Source organism: Boleophthalmus pectinirostris, unplaced genomic scaffold (genome assembly GCF_026225935.1).
Source record: "Boleophthalmus pectinirostris isolate CB_2022bp ecotype Guang Dong unplaced genomic scaffold, ASM2622593v1 HiC_scaffold_22, whole genome shotgun sequence".
In the NCBI taxonomy this organism is placed as follows: domain Eukaryota; kingdom Metazoa; phylum Chordata; class Actinopteri; order Gobiiformes; family Gobiidae; genus Boleophthalmus; species Boleophthalmus pectinirostris.
Genome location: NW_026571190.1, coordinates 9645154 through 9661285, shown reverse-complemented (window position 1 = coordinate 9661285; position 16132 = coordinate 9645154). Strand labels below are relative to the sequence as shown.

At 38.5% G+C, this 16132-nt stretch overlaps 1 protein-coding gene across 3 annotated transcripts in view; it reads left to right on the top strand.

Moving 5' to 3' along the window:
* The window catches only part of fbxw7 (F-box and WD repeat domain containing 7), a 98134-nt gene that overhangs the window by 58682 nt on the left and 23320 nt on the right, over nt 1-16132 (top strand). For all 3 annotated transcript variants that reach the window (XM_055158187.1, XM_055158189.1, XM_055158188.1), the window contains exons 5-7: nt 4826-4949; nt 6014-6150; nt 7633-7746. In XM_055158187.1, coding sequence (XP_055014162.1) covers nt 4826-4949; nt 6014-6150; nt 7633-7746 — 375 coding nt within the window. The remainder of the gene's footprint in view (nt 1-4825; nt 4950-6013; nt 6151-7632; nt 7747-16132) is intronic.

Genomic DNA, 16132 nt, shown 5'->3' with positions numbered 1-16132 from the left:
ATTCCTCTGTCACAGAAAGAACAAACATAATCCACTGAGTCGTGTCCTTTAGTTCAACAGAAGCTGACCACATCATTTATTTATTTATTTATTTTGCTTAGTTTATGCAAATTAGCCATGCTGTTTTAAGTTTTGTTTCTGTAAGACTTGTGCAAAGCTGCATTAAACACATTATAATCTCAAACATTTCTCTAGAGTTGTTAAGGTTTATATGTTGTAAAGTTGAGTTTATTTATGCATATTAGTAATAGTAATAATAATGAGGATACTTTTATTATAAAAACGTTAATGATTAATCGAAAATCGATTATTAATTCTCCTGACGATCAATCAAAGTGCAGAATTAACTCTCATATTGGTCTTCATCAATAATTCCAATCTAGGACAGCAAAATAATGCTACTTTCATGACTTGGTATGCTATTAATGATCTGTTGTGATAAAAATCAAGCTGGATCACAAAAGTTCCCCAAGTTGTGACTCAATTTGTCAAACCTGCATTAAATCTGAGCTCCCCGCCCTTCTCGCGCCCCAGTCCTGTCACCGTCTCCCCTCACATCACGTACGAAACTCCAAAAGCTTCCGGAGTGGGCGTGTAGTTTCGCCTCATAACTGACAATATAAACAAGATAAGATCACACAGGGGGGATCCTACCAAAACAGCCCCCATCCTGCGCACCTGACGCGGCTGATCAAATGCTCCTCGCCATGTCACCCCTTGACAGGTGTCGGCAGGTGTTAGCGAGCAGACAGGGAGGAGATTACAGGCTGAGGCAATAGGAGGCAAGCGTTCAAGGCTTTCAAGGTGCCCACGATTCATGCTCAAAAAGACAAATATATTCGCAGGGTTTATGGGTAGTGGGCTTGAGTGTAGGCTGAATTGTTGGCTTACTTGCATGTTTTGTCTATTTAAAATTATCGGATGGTCAAAATATTGAAAAGTATCAAAACTAGAAACTCACTTGAGCAAGTATCGATACTAAAATAGTCAGATTTACAGACATGACCCTTTCCTGAATAGTTTTAGAGTTAGATTTTGAGCTGTAGAACAAGTGCGGGATCACATAGACTTCTATATGCCAATGGACCACTATGAACCTATCTCAACGATTAAGACTTCAAGATAATAAGAAGGTAAAAAGAAAGTACTCTGATTTAATGTAGAAAATTACATTGTATTGTCTAAATAGTGTTTAGTGTGAATTATCATTGTGGTATAGTACCTATTGATTATCGAGTATTGAAGTGTTGTATTGAAATCGAGGTTTAGTTTCGTGACAACACTAGATGAGTTTAGGCTCAATTGTTTGCTGACTGGCTTGTTTTGGCTATGTGAAAACTATTGGGTGGTAGTGTCAAAACAAGCTATGTGTGAATACGAAGAAAGTTGTAGTTGTACTTTGGTAATTTTACTAGGACACGAAATTGGATCTCAGAATGTTTGCAGATCCTGATGAAAAGCTTGGGACATTGCAATCAACATGATCCATCAGCCAGTTTTAAGTCAGTGAAAAGATGTTTTTGGAGGAATAAATTAAAGTTTTCCAACTTAAAGTTATAAGTGGGGCTGTGCAGTTGATCAAGATTTGGTCGTTTGTAATCCATCAGTAGGATGAGCATGGGTTTTTTTTTTAACAGGGAAGCCAGCCCATCTTCTGTCAGAGTATGGCTTATTCAAATCTGTAAGGAAGACATTTTACTATGTTAAAGGTCCTGGATTCTTGTGAGCTTTTAGCCATGTTATAATGTTGTTACCTAATCAAAAACATACATGGAGTTGTGTTTTGTTTCATGGTTTCAGTAATCCTTTATTATTAATCTAGTAATCAGGGAAAAGGGAGCAGATAGCATAAGTTTACTCTTCTTTCTGCTCCTTTTAATTCATTTCTTGTATGTTTGATATTGTGACACTGTTGATGTATTTTTATACTTTATGAATGAAATAAATAAACAAATTAAAAAAGATTTGTCTACATCTTCAAAGCTCAAAATGCTCCACCTTGTGATGTCATGAAGCTGTAGTTTTCAAGTTAACAGTGACCTTTTCCCTTTAGTTCAGTATTGATTAGTAATTCCAGGGCTGAAATCATCAGAGTGATTCTAGTGCAGGTATCTGGAGTTTAAAAACACAGTGGAGCAGATATGTCCTCTCTAGATATGTTTTCAATGTGGAAACAACATTATAACAGATCAGAAAATTGCATAATATAGGCCCTTGAAAGTCTATTGTTTATGTTAAAGAAATTTAAAATAGACATAGTATTTAAAATCAGATACAAATCAATACTAAAACTAGTATAAAAACTAGCTACTAAACTACTTATGAAGTAAAAAAAAAAAAGTTTTACATCCCTTATGCTCTACCATCTCAATAACTGATACTATACATCAACGTAAGCTTCAGAGAATTCGAGCATAATGCGGTGGAAAAGTTTACTACCAAAACGTGACAAGAATGATCATTTAAAAACCAACTGCCAATTTTTCATCCCTGCGACTTCAGCAGCTCGGCGAAGCTCTTTTTGATTAAATCTTTAAACTTCCTAAAATATCCTTTGGGAGAGTCATTTTTCTTACGGTGCAGCTAATTTGACAGCAACACCTGAAAAGCTATGGGGAGTGGATGAGAGACTGTACAAACTAGTGCACATCACGTACTTAATGAGGAGTGCACGCCTGATAGTCCCCGCACTCGCCGTCACCAAACTCCATTTGAATTTACTTTGGGGGTTATCTCGCATTATTGCACTTCAAATACACCGTTTCATTTCCATCCATTAGTGACAGTTATAATGCACAAAAGCTCTTGACCCAAAACTGAATTCTTACAGCAGGTGAGCTCGCCTCTCCACAGATCTGACCTGTAACTTGGCGCACGTGTATCTAGTGAAGATCGATGAGGTTGATGCCAAATTGTGGAACATTCCGGGTTAAGCAATAATATCGCCATGGAGACGAGCAGGAAAGTTGCACAGTGCACCTTTAATTCATTGATGCACTGATCCAGCTTTTTCAGTTCCGATTCTGATACCATTGCTTTAAGAATCTACTGATACCCGATATCTATAGATACCAGTGCAGGGACTAAAAATTGACTTTATTTTCCTAAAAACAAGAAATATTGTACAACAAAATGTGTTATGTAGCTCTTATTTACCTCTCAAGTAACTACAGAACAACTGTGTAAATAATTTTTTTTATCTTTTAACTTTGTATATTAAAAGCTCAAACATCATGAGACTTTGTGGACCAACTATGACCAGTAAATAGTCTTCTTCAGTTCATAGCCATAACCAGAAAATCTGCAGAACTGATATTTTAGAGTCAATACCTAATCCAGCAAATTTTCATGGATCTGCACATTCTCACATTTGGTGCCTCCCTATTTAAAGTGCGCATGATGATTCTAATTTCTACTTAATGGTACCTGTTTTAAATATAAATTATAGTTTTGCAGCAATCAAGAAGCAGTTTATGAAAAAAAGTTGAAAAATATGTTGAAAATTGAATAAAAAAAAAATACAAATTGCTTTTAAAACCATTAAAATAAAATATGTTCAGAGACAGTGACTTTTTATTCAAGCATGTCACAAAACAGGTCACGTTGCCATTTATGTTTTTTTTTTCTCTCACATGAGTGCAGATTTGTTCTAATTTCCTCGTTTTGCTTTTGTGCAGGCTGTGGCCCAGTGATCTGTGGCGGCGGCCATTATTACCTTCTGTCTAGAGCTCCCATAGTGCTTTGCTGCCTTTGTTTTGACTAATATTAATTGGGTTTGATCAGAATACCATTATACAGTCTTAAACCCCCTAACTGCCTGGGCAAACCTCTGTCTTTTATGGTCTAGAACAGTGTCTCAAAGCATCTGGTGGAGCACGGGGCCCGTTTGAGTATTCGTTTACTTTACGACAGATCTATTTGTCTTTTTTGGGGTTCATCTTTATTTGGAACTAGTTTTGCCATGGTTTTGTCTCATTTTAGACCTTTCAGATGATGTTAAATACCCTGTACACAAAATTTTTCACGTATTTGAGCTGCCATGTACTGTCTGTCAGAAAATGCACGGTTAACATGCTAGTTGTAGTTTTACTGTTGCAGCAAAACTGGTCTCTGAAAAAGTTTTAATTCATCATCATTCTGAACGTCTCTCAAGTCTCACTAGAAGTTAATATTTCAAAAAAGATACTCAAAATTTAAGACAGAAAAGAAAAACATTAATTAAAAGCTTCAAATTAGGATTCTTGATTAACTGCACCAACATTTTTAATAGCCACATGATTAAAAAGTATTCAACTGAATGAGGGAAAAAAAACTAATTAAATTTAATTTTAAAACTATATTTGTAAATTGCTGTTAAATCGGTCTCTCTTGTCACCTAACATCACTAAGTATTTACACATTTTTATACACACATGTTCTACTTTTTTATACAATAAAATAAGTAATGAATATATAAATTGCAGTTAAAAAAGTAAAAAAAACTTATTGTGGAACACCCATTACTTCATCCAATACCAATATTTAACTTTCTCCATGCTAAACAACCCTGAAATCTGCGTACATCTGTCTCTTTTGTCTCCTTACCCCACTAAGTAATCACATTTTTTTTTCTCTCATGTAGTAGAAACTATAAAACAAGTCATAAAAATATAAATTGCAGTTAAAGCATGTCAGCGTCAATGCAAAATGGCTTGTTGTTGTACATCCATAGCATCGTGTAATACCAATATTTACCTTTCTCTGTGCTAACCAACCCCGAAATCTGCATCCATCTGTCTCTTTTGTCTCCTAACCCCACCTGTCCCTGTGTTTGTTCTCCACACAGCTGGCTCTGTACGTGCTGTCATTCCTGGAACCCAAGGACCTCCTCCAGGCCGCTCAGACGTGCCGCTACTGGCGCATCCTGGCAGAAGACAACCTGCTGTGGAGGGAGAAGTGTCGGGAGGAGGGTGAGCGCTGGGGCACCGAGGCAGAGGGGCAGCATGTGGGCACCCAGCGGGAGAGCTCTGGTGCCGTTAATGCAGACGCCGCGCGGCTTTACTCTTGTTTACACCTGCCTTAGTGTTTACATTTAGAAGTCTGCTTTGTTCAGTCTGATCCGCTTTAGTCGCTACAGGCAGTGATAAAACAGACTATCAGTGTTCGGATGCGATCAAAAAAGGACACATGTTTAAAAAGGAGTATGTTTGGTCATACACTGTACATTTGAAATCATATTAAATGATTCAGAATTTCTAATAGACTACACACTATTTTCAGTTTTCAGATTTAAATGAATTGCCTGACAACCAACAAACCAACCAAACGATATCATCTGAGGTAGACAGGTCAGGTGTTTATATATGAAGAGTTAAGGGGGTTAAAACAAATCCAAATTCCCTTCACGTCAGAGTCTAATATATTCTTTATTCAGGCTGAAGCAATAATTGACATGTCTCTACCTACATTCCATTACTCTTGGGTAGGGTTGTTGCGATACCGATGCTGATATCGGCAAAGCTTCTATACTGCACATTTGTTCAGGCACTGGTATTGGCGAGTACTCAGTCACTCATTTGATATCACTCTATATTTTCATGATTGAGCTACCACAACTTTGTTTACTCTGCATAATTAATTAGCCATGTGCCCGGTGATGAGTGTCTTTACAGGCGTCACTCTTGTTTTATTCCACACGCTTTGTTTCAGATTCAAGATAAGGATTTATTGTCGTTGTCACAAGTAATCTTAGTAAGACTAGTAGAAAAGTAAAGTTTATAATATTTGACTCTGTATTATTACTCTGAAATAGAGTTAGTTGTACTTCTTCACACTATGCGGTGTGACTGGTATCCGTATTGGCAATTGAGAAGTTGTATTGCAGCAAAACCCTGCGTTTTAGTCGTAGAGTTCGAACTGGGGCTAAGTGAATTCAAAATATCACACAGTGTATGTCTGGCATTAGTTTAGTCTTTTTTTGGAAATCCTCTCAGTCCACTCTACTCATGGCCTCTCCCTTCCCTGTACGTTCCAGGCATCGATGAGCCTCTGCCGCCCAAGAAGAGGAAAGTGGTGAAACCCGGCTTCACGCACAGCCCCTGGAAGAGCGCCTACATCAGGCAGCACCGGATAGACACCAACTGGAGGAGGGGGGACCTCAAATCACCCAAGGTACTGCTTTCTCCTGCTAACATGCTACCCCACTAACAATCTCCACAAGTTTAGCGCTAGTTTTATGGATACAAAAACACTATAGAGGACTCTCCGGAAGATGGTTCAGTAAGTGACAGTGGCTTAGTGATGGCTCAGCATGTATCAGGCTGAATGCTAATGGAACTGGACATTGAAGTGGTCATAGTATGTGTCCAGTGACTTCATTTGTCTTCCCCCCCTTAAATAAACTGCTCCATGCACGTCAAACATTATTAGCTAATCATTAAGAATCTACTGGAGGGCACTCTGCACTGTTGAATATGCAGAGATCCATGCCGAGCTTGCAGTCCTGTGTCCTGAAGGCAAATTTCCATTCACACGTTGTTAATCCGACACAGAGGCAAGGATGGTAAACAAGATTTGAATTGCTTTAATTGACAATGGCTACCATATGAATGCACATTTTACAGGTTTTGTTTTGAAGATTTAAAATTTCATATGAATTATACACTTTTTTCAGTACATTTCCGGTGGAGGGCACGCTACCTGCTTGTCTAATAGAGATGTTATAACTTTGTATAAAATGTTCCACTGAATAGCATTAAACTATTTAGCATTTATGTCAGCACTCACATTAAAACATGCATTCTTACTGTGGGTGGGCTCTTTTCTCCACAGATCTGACCTGTGACTTGACTTGACACACATACCTGTAATCATTAAATGCCCATATTATGCTATTTTTATAATGTTGTTTCCTTATCAGAAACATGCTTGGAGTTGTGTTTTGTTTCGTTCACAAATGTTTAACACACAAACCCTGCACATTTAGGTTATTTTCTCAGAACACAAAAACATACATCTTCACTACCCGCCAATCTCTTCTGAAGTGAAGGTAAAAGGTAGCTGTTATCTTGAAAACTACCACTTCATGACATCGCAAGGTGGAACAGAGCATTATGAGCTTTGCTTTGATGCAGACAGGCTAATAATAAGACTCAAAAATGTGTGAATGAAAAATAAAAAAATCACAACTCCCGGTATGTTTTTGATGAAGTAACAACATTATAACACAGCTTAAAGCTCACAAGACTCAATTTTGCGTAATACCGGACCTTCTAAAGTTAATGCCATACTGTGGAACACTGCAGGCTAAGCAATAATATCTCTGTGGAGACGAGCAGGAAGTTCACACCATGCTCCTTTAATTCATTTGCATAAGATTTAAGATCCTATACTGTCAATTTGTGTATTTTTACATGTTCGCAAACTTTGTTTATATAGTAAAAACCTGCTTCCACACACTAGCGTTCAAGCCGAGGCAGCCAGGTTCTCTTAAAACACCTTGTTCGCCTTCAGTACAGAGTGACATTATCTTCTCCACTTGATGTCCAACGAGACTTGTCCCTGTCACACACACACACTCGCACTCTCCCTCACTCTTGCGTCTGCCTCCACCACCCACATTTAATCTTGGTGTCACCCGGCCTTCTCCCATAGGTGCTGAAAGGTCACGACGATCACGTGATCACCTGCCTGCAGTTCTGTGGCAATCGCATCGTGAGCGGCTCTGATGACAACACGCTCAAAGTGTGGTCGGCCATCACGGGGAAGGTAAGACTTCTGATTTTATTACTCCTGGTCTGGTGCTGTTTGCTTAAAGGTTTTACATATGTCTACTCAATTTCTTATCTTTGCTTTAGTTTTGTCAACTCTACAAATTTAGCTGAAATTACAAACATTATACTAGCAAATTTTGTCTATTCACTGTGGTAAATTTGACAGTGTTTTGTGTCGATATCTGTATTATCAGGGTAAATTTTTGCCACAATAATTGAAATAAAATCGCAGTATTCTATAATGCAAAAAGCTGGACAGCAGGACAGAATTCTGTGGTTGAATTTGCTGTTCAGATTACAGACGTTTTGACTTGATTTATAGTTCATATCTTTGTAAGAATTGGGTCTTTCCTCATGAAATGTCCTTTATCCGCTCAAGTAAACAAAATTGAAATGATTTTTATTTAAAACCATAGATGCGTTAGGATTCAATATTTTCTACATTTTAAATTTGGATAATTCTTGCAAGAAATGTGAATCTCCCATAGACTTATATACTACTGCCCTCCTCCATCTTAAATTCTGGCATCAGATCTTGCACATGTACTGCCTTTTTTGATAAGATTCAGATAAATAGTACTTTAAAGCTAGATATCTGAGCCTTCATAAAAGATTTACAATGTTTACAAACTTCTTTCACTATGCCCTTACACAACATTTAACTCTGAAATTGAGGCGTTAGGATAGGATCAAAACAATAATACCAAAAAAATCTAAAATCCTAAATCTAAATTGCAATATTTGTCAAAAATCACTGTTGTTTTTTGCCAAATCTTTCACCAGTACCTTGAGCCTTGGCTTTCTCCTGACTTGTTACACAGCACATGTCTGGAGCAGAGTTAGTATTCATGAGTGAGCCTGCTGCAGCCACACGGGGCCTGCACTCACCGGCTATACTCTGGGCGTGGAACAGAGAGCCGCTGCTTGTATAGAGTTTAGAGGAGCTTCAAATAGGCTAGTAAATCACCCGGCTTTCATGCTGCACTGTTGAATTTAGATTTAGAAAACCACAACGAAGAAATCACATCAAGTCCTCTTCACCTTGTTATACATGATTGTGGTTTGTCAAGATGGAACTGTTTCATAGCTCTGAATTTGCTTTAACTGTAAATGGCACAACTTGGAAAACATTATGAATAGTGTATAGATAGTATATCTGGGATTTTGCAGTAGCAACATTATAGAGGTGTGTCTGTAGTAGTGCTTGTAAATGTTAACTGACATCTGCCAGTCATTAGAATTACATATCGTGCTTGAGCCTGCCAGTTATAATCTACGATACCCATGAATCATTATAATTTGCACATTTTCATCTAAAATGAAACAACTCCGCTGACTTCTGTATTAGAAATGGGAGCAGATGTCGCCGTAAATGGCACAACAACAAACAAAGAGTTAGCAACCTCAACGGATTGCTGCAGATCATGTAGCAGATTTTTTTTTTTCATTTGTCCCAAAATGAGAAAATAAAATTAAGGAATTAAGTAAGCGCGACAAAAAAAAAAAAAAAAAGAAATGGACATATGCTAGTGGCGATGAAAACGGGGATTGATCTGCAATATGGCGTCTTGAAAATAAGAGATTAAAGATTGCTCAAACATGCACAAATCACTAAACACAACTTCGGATGAGTAAATGAGAAGGAGTAACGAATATAATATGATTAAAAGCTCTGAAAAGCTGCTTTAAGGCCGTACTGGCTAAACAGTGGCTTAGTGGTTGGAGCACTTGTCCACCAACCATTGTTCAAATACAAAATATCCAATTATTTAGATTTATTGCACGCTATTTCACTTTTTACTTTTTTGGTTTTGACTCCTGGCTCCAATTTGCCACCATATTGTTTGCATTTCTATACGGTCACTGTTCTGGCAGATGAGCTCACATTTTGCTCAGAGACAGACAGAAGGAGTCCACTGTCCCCATTCTCCTCTCCTCTGCTCACTGCCCCTCTCAGATAGTAAAGTTTGGCATAGGGCCCAGTGGTGATTACACGCATATCTGTCACAGCATTTTCAGATCTGAACCCGCTCGGCCAAGGTCATCTGATAGGCATGGAGCTTCCATTGGTTCTACCGCTGCCCAACACTAATGCATTCTGGGGCTTCTTGTCCGTGCAGCAAGGTTAGCACAGTGCTTCCACCGTCATGGTTCTTTATCCAGTTAGTTGAACACTGAAGAGAGATGTAATGCAGCAGACAATATCACAATAAAACATCATGTTGAATCGAAACTTAACACCATTTTCTACATTTTGCAATAAACGACACAATAAAACACACAAGAAATTAGTCGATATTGGGTTTGAAAAAAGGATCAACGAAAAATATCTAATTGCAGTTTTGTCAAAGTCAAAAAATTTTTAATTTTGACAAGGATTCTGTTCATGGAAGTATGAACTGACAAACTAATACTAGAATCAAATTTCAAAAAGTATTGGCTTTTTTATGCAGAATAAGACAGTTTGCTAGTTTTGTCCATTCAGATTGCGATTTCAATTCTGCTGAATTCACCTTGCAGCCCTAGTTTGAAACAAAGCAGTGAATACGTAGGTAGATTTTTACATATTAATTGATTGCTCATAATGTGTTATCAGGGAAAACCAGTAGCATTGTGATTAGGCAGGTATGTACACCAGATCCTTTTTGAACCTGTTACCCTTTGGTCACAGGGTAAACACTAAACTGTGCTTGCCATACAGATTAGCTGCATGGTTGTTCCTGGTTGTTGGTATCAGAATTTACTAGTACTAGCAAAATGTAAAACACTCACGTGCTTCTTGGGAACATTACTTTCACTAACATGTATTTCTTAGAGACTATCCTAATCTTAGCTTTGCCTCTCCCAGATCTGACCTGTAACTTGGTCTGCTTTGGTCTCCAGAAAGGTATAATGCCATACATTGGAAAATTCCAGATAAAACAATACCATCTTCACTTGATGGACCCTCCACCAGAGAACATAGTGCACCCTTAAGTTTGCTTTGTAATCAATTGGAAACATTTTCAAATATACTGACATTTTGCTAGCCTAATTCATCAGCCAGTTTCACTTCATAGAAACAGTCTGACCTTGCAGTGTTAGAATTTGTTTGCTCGACTGTAGGTAGGTACATTTTTATCATTTAACCAATCGCTGCTATTTGGTCATGACGTAACTGATATATTAAACTTTTCCCAAATCCGGTAGGAAGAAGGGCAATAACATCTTTCCCCTTGATAAAATTCAACAAACATTCTCTTTGTTCCAGCTTTAAATCCTCGATCTCGGGAATCGTTGACAACACTGAATATATGGCTCTTCGCTGATTGACTGGTGCCCAAACTTGTACTTCCAGGGTTTTTGCGAACCGTCTAGTGTATTTTGATTCCTGACCTAGTCGCTGGAGAGAAATGAAATTGAGCGAAGGCACTAGGTGGCACCAGCCTGGCCAACATTTTGAATGTGCTATTTAAAAATGCTTGAAACATAAGGTGTGGGTATGTGGTTACCTCTTAAAAATTGAAAAGTTATTGAGTCACTACAAAATGCAGCCACTTAAGAAAATCCGCCTGACAGCACTGGCTTGGCATAATAGCCCAGGTTTTTCCTACACTAAATCTCTGTTTACATTTGTCATAGAGACCAAAATAGTTCTAATCCTTTTTGTTTGGACTCTGTATTCAAAGCATGGATCTTATTTCTTTGCTTTCTTAACCCCTAACTCCAGAGAGAATCGCCCGCTGGACAGGAACAGCCAATTAAACCCACTCAACCATTTCTGAAGTAACAGTCAATAGCAGTTATCCGTGTACTGTGTATTTATCTTGCGTATAAATTGTGTTTTTAGTGTTCTTAAATAGTAAGATGGACATTTAAATTTCATACTGAAGAACATTTTGTGTTACGTATTGCAGTTTTAAATCTAGAATGGCAAAACAAAAGAATTACAAGCATCATTTAAGGCTGTTAAGAAAGGTTTTTTGACATTTTGAGTTTTTGTAATCCACTTAATTATCAAAATACAGTCACTTTTATTTCAGTTGTACACTAGTCATAATTTGTTGTCATGATATTGGCACATTGTAGTCCTTGTAGTCTTATACTTGTTCTGATACAGTTCAATATCATGCTAAAGCTATTCAGGAAAGGTTCATTTCTGTCCTGTTTAATAGTTTAGACAACCTCTAGTCACAATTATTGATTAATTGTCACAGCCCTACATTATTTTCACTCGACTTTCCCTTTAGCAAATTCCGGTAGATTGCTAAATGCCTCCAATGTGTCAGTATCCATCCATGTTCTCCAGCCACATTGAAAATCACAGCACAACCTCTTTCCCCTAACCCCATATCTTTAAAAGTCATGTGAGCGACCTTGGCTGCTTTTACAGCGTGCATAAATCCCTCGATGGAAGCCGGTTGTAGGTCCCGGTCCAGGCTGCTCCCACTGTTACTCGGAGCACATGGAGGAAGGATCAATAACAGACAGAGCGCACATCAGCTCAAATGAGGAAGCTTGATGTTTTGCCCTCCCACTCTGGAATAAAGATGGAGGCATAGACTGTATATAACTGACTTCCGTGTTAGAACTCTCTCTAACTGCTGCAGTGAGCCTTGACATTTTGGTCTTAAAATGTTCGCAAATTCGTTTGCATTCCTATCTGCTCCAAATTCACTCCTTTTAGAAGTTAGACTCGTGAGGTTAATTTGTCTGGAGACGAAGGCTATGGGTGACGTCACACAGCCTTAGTCACATTCTTTATACAGTCTATGGATGAAGGTAGCAAAAAAAGGAATTTCAAAAGTGTAAGTGCTGTAAGCTTAAAGTGCCCATCTCATGCAAAATAACTCTTTTCACATTGTATCTTCTGCACATACACAAGCACTATTTCGGTTTTGGAACATCCATTACACAATAGTTATGAAATCTTACTGATTTCTTGGAGACAGTCACAGACCAGGAGCTATGAAAGGACGACTATTGCTCCTCCCCCCACCCGTCCTGAGAAAGCACAGGCTCCGCCCACCAAACGTGACGTAGGCTCTGAGTGAGCCGCCCTTCCTCTGCCCATCTCAGGGAGGGAGGGGGAGACAGGCGTGCACCCTGTGGTGCAAGTATACATCCCTGCAGCCACACACCCCGTTGAGCGGTCTGATAGCTGCAGTACCCAGTCTAAAGACACAGTACCCATTTGTGTATAATAGTTTTCCCCAGTCCAGATATATTGTATAAGCAGCTCTTGAGGTACAAATGAGTCCCCTGTGTGCTGTCTGTATCTAATTGTAAGGCCTTTCAGTGTGCGGTTAGCATGCTAGTTGCCATCAACATAAAAACACTGTCATCATTTTAATAATTTTTATTTTATTTATACATTTTTTCTCACACTTTGAACCCTGCCAGGAATAAAATGATGCAGCAAATATATGGACAGATTCTTTGTTTGGCACATTGTCCATTCATATATACGGTGTATGGTTAGGTAACACCGCGGATACTGCATAGCCTGCAGAAAGCACCGCTGTCTGTGCCGTTACACATGGATCTAGGGTTAACATGAAGTTGCCACACTAGCTAGCGATATTATCAGTGCACTCAAATAGTTTATTGCCGTGTGATCAAATAAATTATGACGCTAAATTAGGGAGGGGGATACATCTTACCCGTATGCGTAAATGACGAGAAGAAACGTCTCAAACTTCAGTAACCGGACGTCCACTCATACCTGATAGAACTAACCCCGCCCCTGAGAAAGTCTGAAATCTGCTGAAATCTACACTGACATGATACAGACAGGACAGAGACTCTTTCTGCAGGAGACAGAGCATGGGGAAAGACCAAGGTGATGCACCAAGGAAGATGCGGATTTGATTGTGTTTTGAACAGTTATTTTGTGCTTCATGCACACACCCTCATAAGAAGAAATAAAAACACATGAAGAAATGCTTTTAAGTTAAAGGCGATTGATGTGGCTGTCGTAGAAGGAAACAGAGCAGCTGCATGTGAGCTCGACATCAGTGAGTTGATGGCGAGATTTTGGCGACGGCAGCGTGACGAACTGATTCAATGCAAAAAGATGACAAAAGATTTCAGAAGAGATAAAAGCAGACAGCCCATAACATTCTTGAAGACATGGACACCTGCAGCTTATTATCAGGTGCGGCCTATATATGTACAATTTAAACATTTTGTTAAAATTTCGTTGATGTGGCTTATATTCAGGTACGCGCTATAGACCGTAATTTACAGTACATTTTTACCAAGATAATTGTGACACAAATTGTCTAATATTGTTGCATGCTCTTTGACACATAAACTTTTTTTTTTTCAATAGATCAGACAAGCCCTTAATGTAAATCTATGCTGCATTTGGTCTGTAAATTGTAACAGAATTCTCTCAGAACTCTCTAATCTCAAACTCTCACTCCTCTTTTTCTATCCACCCATTCTAAACTTCTTTTGAAACGGTGCTCTGAAGTAACACCTGGTACTGTATATCGAGGATTTAACCGCTGGGATCACTGAAGGAATCTGTCATAGTAGACAAAGTGCTCCGGAGCTAGTGTGGCGCTAAATCGCTCTCCTCTCCCTCAAACGTGTTCTGCTTCAGCTCGTGTATTTCCAGGTTATTTCTCGGTGATGGGACAATATTGGAAAATGGTAGTCCTGTTTCCTGTGTGTTATTGCACGATTTATCTCTGTGCCTGGTTGTCTCTCTAACAGATGTGCTTTCCAATCGCCCAGTGAAGCGTCGCTGTCCATTGATGAATAATGACATATCTTGTAATGCATTTTGTTTTAACAGTGCGTATTAGACAAAGCACAGGGGGTTGCCAGCCCTTGAACAAGTTGTTAGTGGAGGTGCGGTTGCCAGATGCTGATTTATTCACTGACATAAAAGTACAAGTGAAAGGAAGGCTTGCTGTGAGCCAATCACTGAGTTATTATTAAGGCCTGGTATATGTAAATGTTCCTTTAAAAGAAGTGGGCCGTTGCTTAGCGATGAAGGAAAAGAATGGGATTTTTAATAGTAGTGCAGTAGGAGATCTTAAATTGCTTATGGGAGATCTAAGTGATTTGTTAAAGCGTGCCTCCATCCCTTGTATACATTTACTGTACTCAGAAAATAGATGGTATTTTTTCAACCATTTCTCAAATAACAGCCATTTATTTGTATTGATATTTAAGTAGCCAGTGATTGAATTATGTTTTCTTTTCACTATCCATCCAGTATATTCTCCGCCTTCTTACGCCATATTGAAGCATGTTTCTATATTGTCAGCATAAAGCTCTTGTAATGTGGAGACTTACTCACAGTGGGAAGAGTAGCCAGAAGTTTTCTCAAGTAAAAGTACTGTTAGTTCAATAAAAAACATTAAACAAACAGGAGTAAAAGTATAGAAAAGTACTCTGAAAAGTACAATTTAAAAACTTACTCTAGGTAGTAGGGCCAGACCGATATATCGGTTTGGTCGATATGGACACATATAAACTGTTGGCCTAAATCTAGTCGATGGGTTGATAGTCCACGTGGGCATGTTGTACCTAGACTATATTACTTTCATTTAATACAACTTACAGACAGATAAATGTGTATGTGGCACCACATCATTACTGATCAGAGGAGTCATTTGTCCATGTGTGATGCCGTACTGTCCCTGAACACACCTCCAGAGTCATGTTACTCATGTGCTCTTGTTTACACTAGTGCACTGAGGCGCTGGCTTTAAATGCTCTTGTGTTTCATATAAGATACTTGTTATAAATAAATGTTCAGCGCATTTTAGGCCAGAAGCTAAACTACTGCAAGTGCGGAGAAGAGTGGACTGTGACCATACACTGAGGACACATACAGCTGCTGTCAACATGATGCCATTTACATGATGGCAAGCTCAGCTTTGATCTCTGAAAATTGTGAAGAGTGCTTATACATTCATCACGGTGATTATGCTCAGAATGCATACGGTGAGGAATAACTTCGGACCAGTGCAAAGTAGGCCTGTAGATTAATTGACTAAAATACAAAAGTAAATTAATCAGCCAATAGAGGCTTAGTTGAAAATTTGTATTAGTCAACAAATTTTATTCTGATTATAAGTATTTATATGGGACAAACACAGACAGGAGTGAGTTGGCTGAATTTCTTGTATTTTTTGGTATATGTTAAAAAGCAGATTAGTAGTTTTTTTTTCTGCATAACTAGTTGTTTTTGCATGAACTCCCATGCAGGTGTAGTACAAGGTACTTAAAAATAATAATCCAAAAATATTTTTGAAAGAGGTTTAGCCAACTCATCGATTAGCAGGACACGTCTTTAGTCGGCCATGAATTTCTTAACTAGCAGTATTTTTCACGTTTTTAAGTCGGTAAAAATCAGCTACGACGCCATTTTCATGCTCGGG